General features: G+C 39.9%; 1 protein-coding gene across 10 annotated transcripts in view; it reads right to left on the bottom strand.

The window, feature by feature from the left end:
• Positions 1 to 5954: 5954 nt before the first annotated feature.
• Positions 5955 to 17483, bottom strand: part of PWWP2A (PWWP domain containing 2A) — a 127456-nt gene continuing 115927 nt past the window's right edge. For 2 of the 10 annotated variants that reach the window (XM_042993092.1, XM_042993167.1), the window contains exon 3: positions 5955 to 7164. Coding sequence is in view for 7 of the 10 variants with exons in the window: in XM_042993167.1 (XP_042849101.1) it covers positions 7151 to 7164 (14 nt within the window). In the remaining 3 variants the exon portion in view is untranslated. Of the gene's footprint in view, positions 7165 to 9509; positions 9696 to 16202; positions 16458 to 17483 lie in introns of those variants that run through there. The other 8 variants (XM_042993113.1, XM_042993123.1, XM_042993133.1 and 5 more) reach the window with 8 other exon arrangements.

Here is a 17483-nt window from a genome sequence, read left to right as displayed (position 1 = left end):
TGCAGCCATGTAAAATGTCCTGAGATGTTGAGCATTCAGTCTGGCTTGTAAGCATATGTCTTCTCATCTGTAAATTTTCATTTTTGCATCTTTGTCTTGAGACTTTCAGAAATCCCCCACCTTGTTCTGTAGTTTCAGCCTCCCCACCCTCTCCCAGATCACATTTCCACTGAATCTTGTGTTCTCTGTATTTCCATACTATGTCTTAACCACCCCTCTAACTTTGACATGAGCGACTTTTCTGTTCACAGGAGGCTCACCCAGGAAACTGGGACTATTCCTACAACAAAGTCCTACTCATCTAGTGCTTTTTCTGTGGAGTGCACTGTAGATTAGTTCCTTTTCCTCATGTCATGCATCTGAGCTATGGTTATATTCTGTTCTTAAGATCCAACCTCTTTTCCTAAGAACTCTGACTTTCTGTATATGATTCCCTTCCATCAGAAGCACTGCCCCTGGGTTCCCTTCCCCCCACCCTTTTGCCCCTTGTCTCACCCCCCAGAACTCCCTATCTTATTACAAGTTATTGTGCTTGTAGGAATAGAGAATATTACACCATGCCGAGATGTGGAGGCTGGGGAGTGGCTGAGCCTACTAGCTAATGACCTGAACATCGTGGCACTGGGCCTACATTTGAACTTCAGTAAAATGGCAAGACCTCACACATTGGACCTTCAGAGTTAACTCAGGTATAGTCAAAGGCATGAATGCTTGTTCAGTCTTAAATGACGAAAGTCCCTATTTCTCGCAACATTTTGTGTCGTTAAAAGTAGGGAACTGCTCTTGGAAATGTTGTTGGGCCTGGTGATTATTTCTGGTGCTGTGGGTCGCTGAGCTGGCCTCTGAGCCTACTGGAAATGTAATTGAATTCCTTTTACACAGCTCTGAAGCTGGAATCCAGACTGATTTAGAAAGACAGAGGGAGGGATTTTACTGAGTAAAATGTCATGGGCTAGAGAACTGGCAGCAGGTATTAAATGTAAACCTGATTGGGAGACGTATTTGCCGAGTTGTCTGTCTGATCCTAAGAGCTAACCAGACCTGTGAATCCTGTCTTTTACAACCTGTTTAGCAAAAATTGAAATGTCAAAGGGGAAGATCAAGGAGGATGGGAACAGATGTGCAGGTGAATGGCTGCTTTAATATCCTTAAGGTCTTTAAAGGGCAAGGTCCAGTAACCCTCTAAGACCAGGGTGCCAATCTGAGAAACCTCCTAGGACAGGAAGAATCAGTGCTTTAAGCCTCTGTCCCTTTTCCTCTGTTATCTGAACTTTCCCTTAAGCTTGCTGTTGGCCTACAAGGCAGCATAGAGTTGCTGGAGCTCAGTCTTCCAGGGGCAGCCCTGGGGGTCACTGCCAGCTCGGCTGTTGCCTGTTCTGTGTCTGTGTTGCTGTGATCACTTCCTGTCGTAAGCCAGCCTTTCCCTTCATCGCCCCCTCATTTCTGAAGGCATTGAACTCTTCCTCTAATATGTCTTTTGGGGTGTACTGCGTGCTTGATACCCCCAAACCCTGGTAAAAATCTTGGAACACTTTTAGCGAGGTGTGTATGCTCCTTTTCACCCTGCAACCCACTCCCCCCCCGCCCCTCCCCCCTACTTCAATAGTTATGAGCTTAGTTAGTCCTTCTATCACCTGCATTTCCTTTAAAAGAGGAAGCATGTGCACATTGTACCAGAAGGGGCTAGGAAGTCTGTGCCTTCAGGAAACTGTACAGTTAAAAGCCGGACAGAAAAAGGAGGTGATCGTTTCCATTTGCTTCCTGCTGTCTGCCAAGAGCTGCCCTGAGTCCCCACTAGAACAAGCCCATTAGTGCTTCTGAAAGTGAGCAATGGACTGCTTGCTACCAGTCAACCCGAGAGGTGGGGCTAAAATAACCCTAGAGTATCAGAACAATTGCTTCAAACCCTTCAAGGGGCAGTCAAGAAACTAGTAACATGAGTATATGAAAACTAGTCAGCATGGCCCTCATACTTCAGAGCATTAAACGTTTCAGTCCTCCTGGCTACAAGCTGCTAATTGTTGAAGCTAGGGTTGGATACATGGGGTTTGTTAGTTATGCTAGTCTACTTTACAGATGTTTAGAATATTCTATAATAAGAATTTTCCAACTCTGTGAGGTCTGCAAACTAGGAATAAACTCCATCACATAGGAGTTAAGCTCTATCAGCCAGAACTAGAAATATGACTCCTTACCTTCTTTTTGCTTTCACTCAGGAGGCAACTTTGGAAGCCCACACTTCCCTCTTAGCTAAAGCACGGCATGGCCTGCTGTCCCATTGCCCAGGAAGCGCATAGCTAACCACTCTCAGCCATGATTTGGCCCCAGCTCCTAGAGCTCTGGCTTGCTGAAAAAATACAGCCCAACCAGATGGGAACTCCTGCCTGGCACTGGGGCTTCTAAGCCATCAGGCATCATGGCGGATGTGAAGGGAACCAACTCAGAAGCCTCTCCGGGAAATCAGTGCCAAAGGTGAGGAGCTAGATATGAAGATACTGGAAGCTTGTTGTCCCCCTGTGGGATGCTGTGTCAGGTGGATGTCTACATCAGGCACCCTACCTGAACACCCACCTGGCAGCCACCTAAGGCCACCTGAGCACCCAAGTGCCCTCCAATTCCCCAAATGTAACAAGTTAGAAATCCACAGATGGTAAAGTCTTCAGGCAGACTAAAGACAGAAGTCCTCAGGGAGGCCAGGAATGGGAAGCAAGGGAATGGAGTGAAGTAGGGAGAACAGTGTTTACATTTCAAAGAATGTAGGCTTTGTTGGACGGTCTCTGGTACTTGGTCTGACGTACACAACATTGTTTTGTGGAATAGTCTGACTAGCCCAAAATAGAATACGCTATTTACAACTTTTCTTCACGAAGTTAACTGGGAGAGAAGGTCGGGTGATTTCCTGAGGCAGCATGACACTGATGAGGTCCTGCCTTGGCAGCGCTGACATCAGAGGTCAAGAGTAACTGCCTTGTTTTCTACAGGTGTTAGAGCAGCTTCATTTAAACATGTGAAGGACCCCCAGCCCCATCCCTGTCTTCCACAAGGTTGCTTTGTGTCTTACTGAAGCCCCTGGCTGTGCTTTTCTGGAACAGTGACACAGCAGACACTCCTTTACCTCAAGGTACTTCAGACTGATGATATGGTTCACCTGCTTTAGATCACAGATCTGAGCTGTCCACTCAGGAATCACGCACTGAGCTTAGAATTCAGAAGCACAAAATTATAGACTAGTTCACTCAAGGGAAAAAAATTCCATCTTCCATGGTTTTGGCCAGTGAGGTTACCGTGTGAGTCTTCTGTCAGGAAGGTGACTGGTAGACCTTAGATTAGAATCCGTACCTGTAAAGCAGCTTATCTGTATAGAAACATCCTCTTAATGTCACCATCTCACTTTGCCTCCCTTGCGTCAGAAGGTTGCTTCTACAAATGTGCTTCACAAAGGAATTGGGAAAGGACTAATCCCAGAAGTATGCTTAAGTACGGTGACCTAGCAGCTTGGGTTTGGCCAGCTCTTTCTTCCTCTGACACAGTATTCCTGACGTATACTCTTTCCTTCCAGGTTCATTACCTTCTTGATATGATACCTACTTGTTTAGGCCATGAAATTTCACTGTGAATAAGCAAAGATTTGGCAGGATGTTCACCACTAGAGCAAGGTATGCTTAAAGAAAACACAGCTCTATTCAAAGCACTGAGGGAAGAATCATTACTTGAAAGAAGAAAAATGAGTTCTTAGGTATAAAAGCAGGAAAACAGCTTAATTTTATCTGTAGGGCATATTTGCAGTGACATACCCAGCATGTCCATGGAGGTACTGGTACATTCCATACAGGATTCCCGGGCATGAATCCAAACTTACATTTCCTTATATGAAGACCAGAAAGGTCCTGAGTTGTATCCATGGGTTTCATCACTCATCCCCTCTCCTTTGTTAAGAGGGGCGTCTGTAAACATACTGACACATGTATATAACACGATCTGGACTGTATTGGGGCGGGGTGGATGTCATGTGGCGGCCTTCCAGATGATGTGTGCATGGCTTCTTTACCTTGGTTCTCTCTAGTTCCATTTCCATTAGTAGGAAACTTCAGGGGGGGATACAAAATATAAACAGAGCCATAATCCAGTGGCCTCGTCTTTACACTTACATAAACTGAAATGGGAGAATATTTGAGCCTAAAGATTCTGTATATACTCTGGAATAACAGGCAGCCTTCTAAAGAATTGCTTATCTCAAATGAGGGGGTGAGACACAGTAACTTAAGTTTTTGGGTCTGAAAAATCTCAGCTCTCTGGTAGGCTTTAAAAGGCTAATTTTTTCCTGAAAACGAGTGTTTCTGCTCAAACACATTGGACATGCTAGGCCTTTTATTTTTTTAAGTTTATTTTGAGAGAGAAAGAGAGATCACAAGTGGGGGAGGGTCAGAGAGAAGGAGAGACGGAATCTCAAGCAGGCTCTGCACCATCAATGCAGAGCCCGATGCGGGGCCCAAACCCACAAAGCGTGAGATCATGACCTGAACCGAGATCAAGAGTCGGACGCTTAACCGACTGCGCCATCCAGGTGCCCCAGACATGCTGGGCTTTTAAAGAAGCAACCATTTATCCATAAGGGCAGGACTTCTTAAAATTAAACCTACCAGTAGATACTTAATCACATCCAACTCTGAATGGTAGTAAATTTGTTTCCATCAGAAAAGAAAACCGTATACTCCTGAAAACAATATTACAGTATATGTTAACTAGAATTTGAAGAAAACCAGTAATGTCTATGTACAGGGTCCTAATTAAACTATTCACCCTTCTTCTATCCTTTGGTCATAGAGGGTCCCATAAAATCTCCCGGTGATTAAATAAAAACTTACAGGCTGTTCGCCTAAGGAGGCAGTGTTACTTAAAACAGCTCCCTAAAGAACAACAGTGGTTGAGTCCTAATAGTTAAAAAAAAATCTAACTCTTAAAAAGTAAACAAAAGTTTTTAGATAACTAAATTTTAAAAAATCAAGACTTTATTGGATAAATGTTACACAACATTCTTTAACATTGAAGTCTTAGCATACTTTAGATGAGAAACAATTTTTGTCATTCAAGTCTACAAAATGAAATAGGCTTGTGAAGATTTGAAATACAAAGGTAGCATGAAGCAAAGCTTAAATATTAAGCAACTAAAGCAATGAAAAGTGAAATAGCAACATGGTATGTCTAGGTTTTAAACACCACCAAATTTCATTTATTAAAAAATGAAAATGTGGTTTATAACAAAATGCCTTTGAGAGTTTTGTCATGAGAAAAAATAGATACTTAAAAAGAATTGGGAGAGATCAGGTTTTGCCTTTGTATTATTTCTTGGTCATTTCCATCACTGCGCAAAGAATTCTAAAGCTTAATTACAAATCCTTATTGTGCAACCCACCATGGCTTAGAGTTCTCTGGTTCTTAAAGTGAGCCTGAAAGGTACTGCTGGTGTTCAACATCTGAAAGAACAAGATGGACCGAAGTCTAAGAGGGCGCCACAGAAGTACATGTAATCTTTAGAACTCCCTGCTGCTAGTTCCTGAGCTTTTTCAGATTTGATCAAACGTGTGTAATGACTTCATGGAAGAACTTTCCAAAAAGACTTTAGAATGCACTCCAAACTTAATTATTTGCAGTGTAATCAAAATTTGTTTAAGCTCACTAGAAGACTGTTCACCTTTTCTTCTTGAGTTGTAAAACAAGTCCTAGTCAAGTATATTAAATGTTTCCCAACTCTTACCCAGACCCTTTTCTTAATCCTGAGTGTGGGGTTAAGTAATTCCAAACCTATACAGTAAGATTATGGAAAGTCTGAACACTGGAGCCAAATGTTCAGTTATGTTCCTTCAAATGAATTTTGTATTTTATTTTTTGGCATTTTTCCCTTTTTTTTTGTATTAAGTAATCAATATGGATTATCTTGTAAAAAATAAATCAGCATTGCCACTAAAAAACTTCAGTATTATTATTAAAAGTACGGCACCATCAAATATAAAATGCCTTAAAAATGTAGTAGTAATAGGTCCATCTGGTTTTCTCATGTTTTCTCCATTCATTAAAAAGAAAAATTAAAGTTTTTCATAATATGTATTTTCCAAAGACCAAAACAACAGTATGGTCTCCATTAATAAGAATTCATTTTCCATGCGTGAAAGCTCTTTATGGGTCTGTTCCTACTACGTGTTCCCAGGGTCAAGTCCCACCTGACACCTGGGAGAATGAGTATCTTGCACTTAGAAGGAAGGGCTCTCCATGAGAGAGGTCCACATCACAATTCAGGGCAAAAGCCTTTCCACCTCAGTAGGATTAAGAACTAGCTCTTAGAGTATACATTTTCACTCTAAGATCAACACTAGCCTATCCACTTTGAGTCAGAATTTAAAAGGTAAGAATGCTGTTATGAAAATGTGCACAAATGTTAAATACTGGTGGCAAATAAATACATCTTAATATGTTCTAACAAGCAAACGTATATTCAAGATAATACAGCCCTGCTTTATTAAAGAAAGAAAAAGGTCCAAAATCTCTTTGCTGGGTGGAGTGGGGCACTTTGCCATCCTTTTAGCAGGATGTTAGATCATCTTTTCTGTTGTTTCCACCAGCACCTGAAGGAAACCTTGGCCTCACCTCGGCATATGTGACTATTGCTGTTTCACAGGAGATCCATTCTAGAAATGCCTTTGCTCATAGCTGAACTGATTAACAAAACCTTGAAGAAAGCACAAAGTTTTAGTTCAAAAAATAATCCAGCTTCTCTGTCATCATCCCTTGCCTTCTTAGGCCTGTCCAAACTGTACTGGTAAGAACTTCACATTCAAAAAAAGTTACGGTCAGTGATTCTTCATACATAAAATTCAAGTGATTTCCTTGCGTGTTTCGTATCACTTTTCTCCTCCTCTCATGCATAACTTACTGCAATGGTTTATTTTTTTATAAAACATTCCCCTAATGCCTTTTCTTCGATTTAATATAGCACAATTTGCAAGTGCCCCTTTATAGACTGTTGGGTTTTAACCACTGCCTTAACATTTACTTCTTAGTGCAGCTTTAAAAATCTGAATCTCCAATTTCATTCAGTCCTGATGCTCTGGTGTTCTGTGTCACTGTGGTACAGGTCCATGAAACCAGCAGCCTGCTAATGTCTTTGTGCTGAAATACAGTAAAGAAAAGGAAGAAAAGGTAGTTAAGCACAAGTAAATAGGAGAAAAATTATGTCCTTGTTGTTTAAATTCAGCCCTGCATAGATTATAGGATCATACTTTTTTCTTTTAAATCAGCTAAACTTAACCAACATTTGAGAAAACAATTTACTTCCACTTTAAACCAGCAGAAGCGTTCATTTTATTTCCAAGGTACATCTGGCCAAATTCCAACACAAAACTTGTCACCTTCACACAATCTGCACTTGAGTATATTTTTTAAAATACCTGATGAACATTTGCCTAATAAAGGGGGGATTTTAGCTTTGTTCTTTGTGCGGCTTTATGTTCTTTACCTCACCAGAAACAATACTAAACTCTGTGAATCCTCAGCTGCTGTGGACCGCTCTGAAGCACTAGAGGCCTTCCTCTAGCACAGGCTGCCTACACACGGGAGCAAATTTATATAACAAATCAAGCTACGTGCAAGTCAGCTGCACAGCATACTGTCTACATATGTATAAAGAGCAAAAAAGGGGGGTGGAGGGTGCCTTCCCAGAGCTACACACAGCACATCAGAAGGCATCAAGAGCGCCATTTCGCTACTCAAAGGCCACTTATGTACACTCATTAGATACGGCTTCCCTTATCACACCAGATCATGAGCAGAGGCCCTCTTCACCATACCTCCAAAAAAAAGCAAGCCTGAGCAAAACATTTATAAAGGGCAAAGCTTATAAAAATGATTGCCAGGAAGCACGACCAGAATTTCTGCCCAACATTATCAACTTCCCTTTAATACCAAGTGGTAAGAACCCCATTGAAACCCTCTATAATCCCTGGTTAACGCCTCTCAAGCCTGGGAGACTAGTACCAATAAGAGCCTCAATTCCAAAAGAGGTGATTGTGGAGAGAATGACGACTTTTTGGTCAAATGTACTTTTAAGCCAAAGGTCTATGGTGTTTTCAGTGGAATAATAACTGACAAAACAAACACAGAATGCAGGAAAGGAAAGAAAAACCACCCCCATCCTTCCCAATGTTTAACTTCCAGATATTTCAAAGTAGGTGTCTTTCCCACTCTTTGCTAGCACTCTTGCTCTTATGTTAAGCTTCCCAGTGCTGCCTCACTGACTTACTAGATCAAGGCCTATAAAATAAACTTACAGGGCATTCTATCATGCTTTTTCGCAAGCAATGAAAAATGGCTTCTACACTGCACACATCAGAATGGAAGGTGAATGTAGTCTTTGCTTCTAAAGAAACAGAATGATTAACACTTTTAGAACTGACATTGAACTAAGAAAAGTTCATCTGTTAAAACCAACAATCGTAATACTATTTAGACCCACACAGAACTCTGGAAGTAAACTGAAAGAGAAGAAAAAAGTAAACAGTCAATCCCATGTACAATTTCATTTCCTTCTATTTATGACTCAATGTTTGGCTTCAACCTTAGGCCTAATCAGGTTGACAGGAAAGCCAAGGATTGAAGCATGTCTTATGATTCCTATGAGAGGTACAGAAAATTAAAACATGATTTTTCCTCAAGAAATCACCATAAGGGTAGCTACCATCCCTGCAATCCAGGTAAGAGTCCAAAATATCCCAGCCTCCATCTCTGATCCAAAATGTACCATTGTGACTCAGCTTGCAAATTATAGCTTATCTACAGTGATAACAGCCCAATTACAGCTCACCACCAGCTGCACACACCAGAGGGTTAAATAGCCTTAATTCAAGGAAGCAAAAAGAGATTGTAAGTTCAGAAGCAGTACATCAGAAATCCTTAAACCTTCCCAGCTGTAGAAGAGTCCCAAATAAGCCGTTAAGGCGTTATCCAGAGAAGTTTCAATAAATGTACTTAAAAAGATTATGGCCACATTTCAGGATTATCTTTTGCCCCCCTCTGAATTTTGACTTTCCTTATGTAAATGACAATGGTTCTGAGGTTAGTTCGCTAAGAATATATATATGTTCATAGATGTATATATATATATTCTTATATATACACACATTAAGAATGACTAAGAAGTTAAATGAATATAAAAGTGACAAAGACTGAGATAGTGAAAAGATAGAGAAATCCACTATTTGGCTTTCCACGAAGACTCTGTTGCTAGTTGACAGAATTCTACAACCTGATACTCAACTTTTACTGCCCTAGGAGAAACTCGTTTCACGGAAGCTCACAGGAGGCTGGCTCTACTTGTTTTTAGCACAGCTGGTAATACCAATTGAAAGTTACTTTCATTCAGTAAAACGGTCACCTATATGAGATACACCCAGCTACAAAGGTCAATGAAAACTCAGGAAAAAGAACTAATGAACTCTTTTATGTCTAGCCTAACCTACTTCAGAATGATCAAGTGGTGACATGATGCCCTCTTCACTTTGTGGCAGGGCTTAGCACAGACAGACCTGCCCGTTTCACTGTTAACTTCAATGCTCCCAGTCTGAATCCACAGTGGTCTGTCAGACACTGTAAGGGAGCAGCAGGACTCGTCACTGTCTGATGTAATAGCTGCCATTTGTTGAGACCTATGGTAGAAAAAACCAAGTTAACAAAAATAGAGCAGTCATTTGAGTTCTTTTAAATCCATTTTACAAAAAAAAATTTTAAAAATAAGACCAAAATTCAGTTGAATTTTCATCATGAATGTATTCTGGATAACTTGCGGACTTCACAGGAAGTGAAGCTTGGATACTAAAAGAAAACAGATTTGAGGTGTGTACACACCAGTATTGGCCAGGAGAGGGCACTCTCCAGAACAAGTCAATTCAGCAGCAAGACGCCTTGGGCGCACACACTAAGATGCTGCCCTCCAATACTAGCTCCCATGTAATGTTCCTGCTAAAAAATTTCTTCTAGCCTACCCCTAACCTAGGGCTGGAGTAGTCCTGATCGGCGAGGGCCGAAGTTGTCATCCTTGTCCATGTTAACTTCATTAATGAGTTCAGAGACCCTATTTTGCAGAATGACCAAAAACTACCTGAATCCTTTTGTCCTTTTAATGTCCGTGACCTCCTATGCATACTACTCAGGACCTGGCATTCCTGTGTGAGTTAATACCTGCTCGAAAGAAGTCTGAGAAGATAAGCTTTCTCACTGGGGCTTTTAGAACAGAGATTTCAAATACAAAGAATAACTCAAATGAAGGATTGCTCTTCTAAGCCTTATTTTTAACATATTTATTTGTCTGCTTCCCTATTTTAAGTATAAATTCATCGCATCCATAAAGTCAACTCTAGGATCACTTATTTAGATGATTTTCAGTCCTTATAATGATTTTTAGAATGCTAAGGTACATCAGAAACAGTAACAATCAAAACTTTTAAAAAGGCTTTTCTGACATTGAAAAGGAGAAACCTCATACACCTGATCTATAATTACTTCTGAATTTTAACTCAAAGGAGAACAATTTTCTTAAATGAGATTTAATAAGGTTATGTGCCCTTTTGTTCATGGGAAACAAATATACTAAGTATGTTTTATATATTATTAATTGTAATCCAACAGCAATCACAGAAGAAAAAAAGGAGTCTTGAGTGCACAAAAGAATTTAACTTTGAACCTCTCCCTCCAGAAGTAAAACTTGTTAGGTTTTCAACCATCATTCTAAATCTCTTGGATTCTAGTTAAGAGAGTCAAGAAGCTCTATCAAAAAATGATCTCTTGCTGTGCATTTGCCCCTCCCACCCCCTGAAACACCATATAAAATATCAACATGCCAGTCCCAGTCCACAGAACCTGGCTAAGAAGTCTTTTGTGCTAATATTTAAGATGAGTTTCCCCTCAGTGCTTTTAGGGCCTTGGGTTTCTCTTTAGAAACGGACCACACATACATGATCCATTAGAAAGAGCCACGGAGCCCTAGCAGTGATACCCACATGAAAGGCAGCAATTTCACTTGAAATTACTTATTTTGTCCTTTAAGAAAAAGCTTATTTGCAACAATGGCAACTATTCCTGGGAGGCAGAACTATAAATGGGCAGATCAGAATGGGGGGAAGTCATGAAAGAAGGAAGTAGAGGTCATGCTCTTAGAGCAAAGTTCAGCATTAAAAACTAACGAATTAAGATTATATACTTGTACCTGTTATCTTGCTGAACACTCAATATAAGTTTTCTTTGAATATAGTGTAGTATCAGGGCACCTGGGTGGCTCAGTCGGTTAAGTGTCTGACTCTTGATCTTGGCTCAGGTCATAATCTCATGGTTTGTGCGAGAGAGCAAGCCCCGCATTGGGCTCTATACTGACAGCACACAGCCTACTTAGGATTCTCTCTCTCTCTGCCCCTCACCCACTCATTCATTCTCTCTCGCTCCCCACCACCCCCCCCCAAAAACAACAACAACAAAAAACACACTGTAGAATCATGCAACATGAACAAATAGGAAAAGCACAGTGTCTCATTTTACAGTAGACATTCTGTTTTTCTAGCCTTGGTGCTGTTTTTCTAACCAGTTATAATAGGGTTTTCGACAAACTGCACACAGTTCTTCCCAGCATACCAGGACTCACACTAAGATGCCACTCCCAGCCAGATTCCCTGCTAAAAACTAAACGGGGGGGGGCAATCATAGGTTTGTAATTAACATCTCAAAATTGAGCCATGGGTAAAGATAACTACCTTCTGGAAAATATGGCCACAGCACACACAGATCAAGGCCTTGGAATGTGTGGTATTTCCCTCCTAAAAAGTGGAAACTATCTACTCAGTCATACCAGTAGCAATAAACAATAAAAAGGAATTTTCAAATTAACAGCCACTTTTTACCATTTGGCAAAAAATATTAAAACACCAGGGTCCCAAGGGAATATGGCATTTGTGCAAATCAGCTAACTGACTCACTTAAAAGCTGACATGCAAAGCTTTGTGGTTCTGATGCCTTTATAAAGCTCTCCTAGGAGGACCTCTACTCACTCCACTGAGCCCCACCAGTGCAGATAGTTCCCACACGTCTTTGAAATGATTTGGGATGTGCCAGGCTTCTGAGATGGTGATTGGTCATTAGTATATACCTGTCGGAACCAGAATTACTTTTCCTCATTCATTCACAAGTAGACATCATTTCTCCTTTGTCAGGCCCTGTGCTTGGCATAAAGGAGAGAAGTGGGAGAGGAACAGACTGGAATTTATGCAGTACGTAAGTGAATGAGGGGAGGGTTGAAATGCAAGGTTAATGCAGTTTTCCCTTCACTATAAATCCCTGTTGCTCCCCACAAATGCCTGTTAGAAATAGTTCAGCCTACTTCTAGATATTTATGGATGATCATACTATGATTGTTGAAATCTCAGGTAATAACACTGTTATTATAACAGTTTATAAATGAATGTATGTCGCACAAAGCTTATTTCAAAAGCTACCAGAAATGAAATTTCTATGCCATACACAGCAGTGGTTGTGGAAATGACAGCAAGTTATTTCTATAGGTCTTGTGCTAGGCACTTTATGGCTTTAAATTCTCACAATTACCTTCTGAGGAGGTACTATTTATTCTCCCCATATCACAGAGGATGACAGTAAGGTAACCTAAGATCACACAGCTAGCTTCTAAGGGACAGATCCATGCCTGCCATTGAATCCAGGAAGAAATCTGGCTCAAGACCCTGTACTTTCAGCCATGTCCCTGAAAAGTGAGAAAGAATGCTTCTTGGCTCTGGGGGTCTGGCCGGCTCAGTCAGGAGCATGCAACTCTTGATCTCAGGGTTGTGAGTTCGAACCCCATGTTGGGTGTGAAGGTTACTTAAAATCAAATAAAACTTAAAAAAAGAATGATTCTTTGCTCAATACAAGCCTGGTATAGAGCACTGCTGGTCACTGGCAAGTTATATACTCACAAGTATCCATTTCTATATTTTACACTCAACAGGATAACCCTCACATTCTTATAAAAACATTCTCTCCAGGCAAGCAAAAAACTGTTTTACTAGGGGAAAATTATATCCCTTCTAGACTTTTTCAGTAACTTTTAAGTGAATCTTTGTGTTATAATGAGTACATGTGTATAATGATATACATTATAATTACAACTTTTTTAGTTTATTTATTTTTGAGGAAGAAAGAAGGAATGAGCAGGGTGGGGGGGCAGAGAGAAAGGGGGATAGAGGGTCTGAAGCAGGTTCTGTGCTGACAGCACAAACCATGAGATCATGACCTGAGCCAAAGTCAGATGCTTAACAGAGTGAGCCACCCAGGTGCCCCACAATTTTTTTTAGTTTAAATGAAAAGGGAAAAAGTGTTATAATAACAGCCTAATGCTTTAGCTATGGCATAGGTAGTTTTCCTTCTAGATACAGGCACTAGGATAGAAAAAATTATGAGTTTTAAATCATAATTTCTGGTTAAGACTTAGATTTCTAAAGTAGTAAAAAGCAGCTACCTGTCACATTCTTATGATTACAAGGAAAATGCCATATAAATTATGGCTGTGTTTTCAATGTATTTTTAATGAGGCCTTATACAAATGTCAGGAATTTAAAGAAAAAAATTTTAATTCACATTTAAACCAAGTTTTAAGACTAGGTATTTTTTAACTGGTCTGTTTTGAACATCAAAGTTTTAAGAAATTGTTTTATAAACCAAAGTGTCCAATAGTAGAAGGCTATAAACTGGACAACATACACTATAAGCCATCGAACTTATTCAGTTAGAAAATAAGAATCTGACTCAGAAATTCAGTATTTTGATAAATCCTTGTAATTTTTGATTCTATGGTTTCTTTTCCTTTATACCTCCCTGTATCCAATCTTAACTTGTGCCACAATAACACAGAAATCTTTAAGAAAAATTCAAGTTCAGCAATTGCTTTTTTCAGAAATTAGATGCATTAAAATTTGATTCAGTCCATCCCAAACTGGACTTAAAGGCAGGATATAAAAACTAATTTACTTTAGCATTTCCTACCAGAGTGTGGTACACAAAATCATCTTAGAATTTTAATAGTATGTATGTCAAGGAGTATGTGTTTTTCATTAACTGTACTGACATAAAAAGTGTAAAAGTGGGGGTGCCTGGGTGGCTCTGTCGGTTGAGCGTCCAACTTCGGCTTAGGTCATGATCTCACAGTTTGCAAGTTGGAGCCCCGCATCGGTCTCTGTGCTGACAGCTCCAAGCCTGGAGCCTCCTTTGGATTGTGTGTCTCCCTCTCTCTCTGCTCCTCCCCTGCTCACGCTCTCTCTCTCTCTCACAAATAAAGATTCAAAAAAAAAAAAATTTTTTAAGTGTCAAAGGGAGTAACAGTAAACAAATTTGAAAATATGGCAAAAAGTGTGATGGTATGTAAATAATTTAAGTTTTGGGGGCGCCTGGGTGGCTCAGTCGGTTGAGCGTCCGACTTCGGCTCAGGTCATGATCTCACGGTCCCTGGGTTCAGGGCCCCACGTCGGGCTCTGTGCTGACAGCTCAGAGCCTGGAGCCTGTTTCAGATTCTGTGTCTCCCTCTTTCTCTGACCCTCTTCATGCTCTCTGTCTCAAAAATAAATAAATGTTAAAAAAGAATAATAATAATAATAATAATAATAATAATAACTTAAGTTTTGGAAGCTAATTAATTCCATTAGTAAAATAATTTCAATGATTTCCATGTTCATAAAATTGTCCAAAACAACTGTTTTTGTCACTGGGAGGGAATGGTTTTAACTTAAAACTTACCCTTAAGTGATTTTAATAGGCAAATGCAGTCACACTAACTCATCTAAAAATTTTACCACAAGGCAGTTACAGCTCTAGCACTAACCAGGCTGATCAGGAAGGAATCCTGGAAGCCAGGCACCAAGGTGCATGTTCCAGTCATGGTGCTTGACCAAGAAAAACACTCCCGTGACTTACTGTTCTAGAAGCTATTTGGAAATTATCAGTCCAGATGTAAAAGATTTCGATCAAAATCCAAATTACAAGTGGAAAGATGGTGATGGGTACACAATGTGAATGTACTTAATGACACAGAGCCATACACTTTTTTAAAAAAACGGTTAAAATACATTTTATGTGAGGTGTACTTAATTTTTAAAATACAAAACAAAACAAAAACCCTAACAAATTATAGTGTTCTGTGTATATGAAGGAAGAAAATAATTTCCACCTAAAGTCACAAGGAAAGGTAAAAAATCCTTGAGTCTATACTGGGGCTCCTGGGTGGCTCAGTTGGTTAAGCATCCGACTTCAGCTCAGGTCATGATCTCAGTCCATGGGTTCGAGCCTTGCATCGGGCTCTGTGCTGACAGCTCAGAGCCTGGAGCCTACTTTGGATTCTGTGTCTCCCTCTCTCTCTGCCCCTCTCCCGCTCATGCTCTGTCTCTCAAAAATAAGTAAATGTTCAAAAAAAAAAAAAAATCCTTGAGTCTATAAATATGGAGTCTCTTGAGTAGAGACTAAACAAGAAGACTTGCTTCTCTTCTTGGTACCAACTATCCATGGGAGAGACACTAAGACATCCTGGAAAACTAACCCTACAGAGACCATCTATATCACTATGACTTTAAACCTTCCATTCCTTCATTCAGAATAGCACAACAGAGCACATAAATTGCTAAAGCTTTCTTTCTTTAAATTCTATGCACTCTGTATAGTGAGGGCATACACGAACTGTAAACACAGACTATGAAGGGCCTATTAACTCAGTCAGAACCAGGTAAAAGTAAGTAATTCAGCTTAGCTGTTTTTATTTTCTCCTGGCAGTTGGCATCACCAGCTCCTCCTGGTTCTATTTCTGAATTCCCTGTATCAGGCATCTCAATCAGAGATGATCCTCACTGCCACCATCCTAATACCATCCCAAAGCAAACGCTAAATTTGCCCCAACTGAGGGTCTTCATTCTCTTCTAGCAAATCCCCTATGGAGGCCTTCACTGGGCCCAAATCCAAACAATATCCTGAATCAAAACATTATCAACTTTTCTAGACATTTGCCAGTCCCTTCTCTGCTAGGAGTACTAAACAAAAATGAACCAACACAGCAGAAACCATAGAAAAATTCACAAGTTAAAAGGAAAAATCTAATTTTAGATCCAAATTATAGATTTCTTAAGGTACAGGCATACCTCGTTTTATTGCGCTTCACTTTACTACGCTTCGCAGATACTGCTTTTTTTACAAATTGAAGGTTCAAGACTTCAGTGGAGGAAGTAACTGCAGATGTGGCAGAAATAGCAAGAGAACTAGAATTAGAAGTGGAGCCTGAAGATGGGACTGAGTTGCTGCAATCTCGTGATAAAACTTTAACAGATGAGGAGGTGCTTCTTATGGATGAGCAAAGAAAGTGTTTCTTGAGATGGAATCTACTCCTGGTGGAGACGCTGTGAAGAGTGTGGACACGACAACAAAAGATTTAGACTATGACATCAACGTAGCTGATAAACGGACTTTGAGAGGACTGACTCCAGTTTCGAAAGTTCTTCTGTGGGTAAAATGCCATCTAACAACATCACATGCCACAAAGAGATAAATCGTTCATGAAAAGCAGAGTCAATCGATGTGGCAAACTTCACTATTTTCTTATTTTAAGAAAATTGCCACAGCCACCCCAACCTTCAGCAACCACCACCCTGATCGGTCAGCAGCTATCCACATTGAACCCAGACCCTCCACACCAGGAAAAAGACCCACTGAAAGCTCAGATGGTTAGCAGTTTTTGGCAATAAAGCTATTTTTTAAATTAAGATATACATTATTTAGACACAATGCTATTGCACACTTAACAGACTGTAACAGAATAGAAATAACTTGTATATATGCACTAAGAAACCAAAAAATTAATGACTCACTTTATTGGGTGGTCTGAACCGAACCCAGTATCTGAGGTAGGCCTGTTTTCTAATTCCCAACTCAGTTATTCTATATAAAGAACTTGTATATGTAGGTAAAGGAATGCAAATGTGTATCTTTCCTTCAACATAACCAACGTTAAGTATGACCTGTTCAAAATAGGGGTGCAAGTCAATATTTTTGTAAGTTAGAAATTCAAACCCACTAATGAAGATACACATTTAATTGATTTTGGTAGCACTTTCATTTTCTTTGCCTTCAGTCTGTCTTCATACCTATATTCTTGTCTATTCTACTTAGTATGAACTTAAAGTTACTATTCATAGATTTTTCCCTTCAAAAGCACATAGGACATACATGTCCATCCGGTCATATGAGTGGGCTCCAGACTAATGAATTCTACTTTCCCTATTTTGCTGATCTCTGGTTCCACATCTATAAATGAGTCGAAAAGATACCCCTTTTAGATTAACACTTGGCTGTTCTGGGAAACTAGAGAAAAATACTCTGATGCTTTAAATTTCTGACCAATTCTAGAAATAAAGACATCTTTTGCT

The sequence above is a fragment of the Panthera tigris genome, chromosome A1, assembly GCF_018350195.1.
Source record: "Panthera tigris isolate Pti1 chromosome A1, P.tigris_Pti1_mat1.1, whole genome shotgun sequence".
NCBI lineage: Eukaryota > Metazoa > Chordata > Mammalia > Carnivora > Felidae > Panthera > Panthera tigris.
The sequence above is the reverse complement of the archived record's forward strand: the minus strand, read 5'-3'. Positions and strand labels throughout refer to the sequence as shown.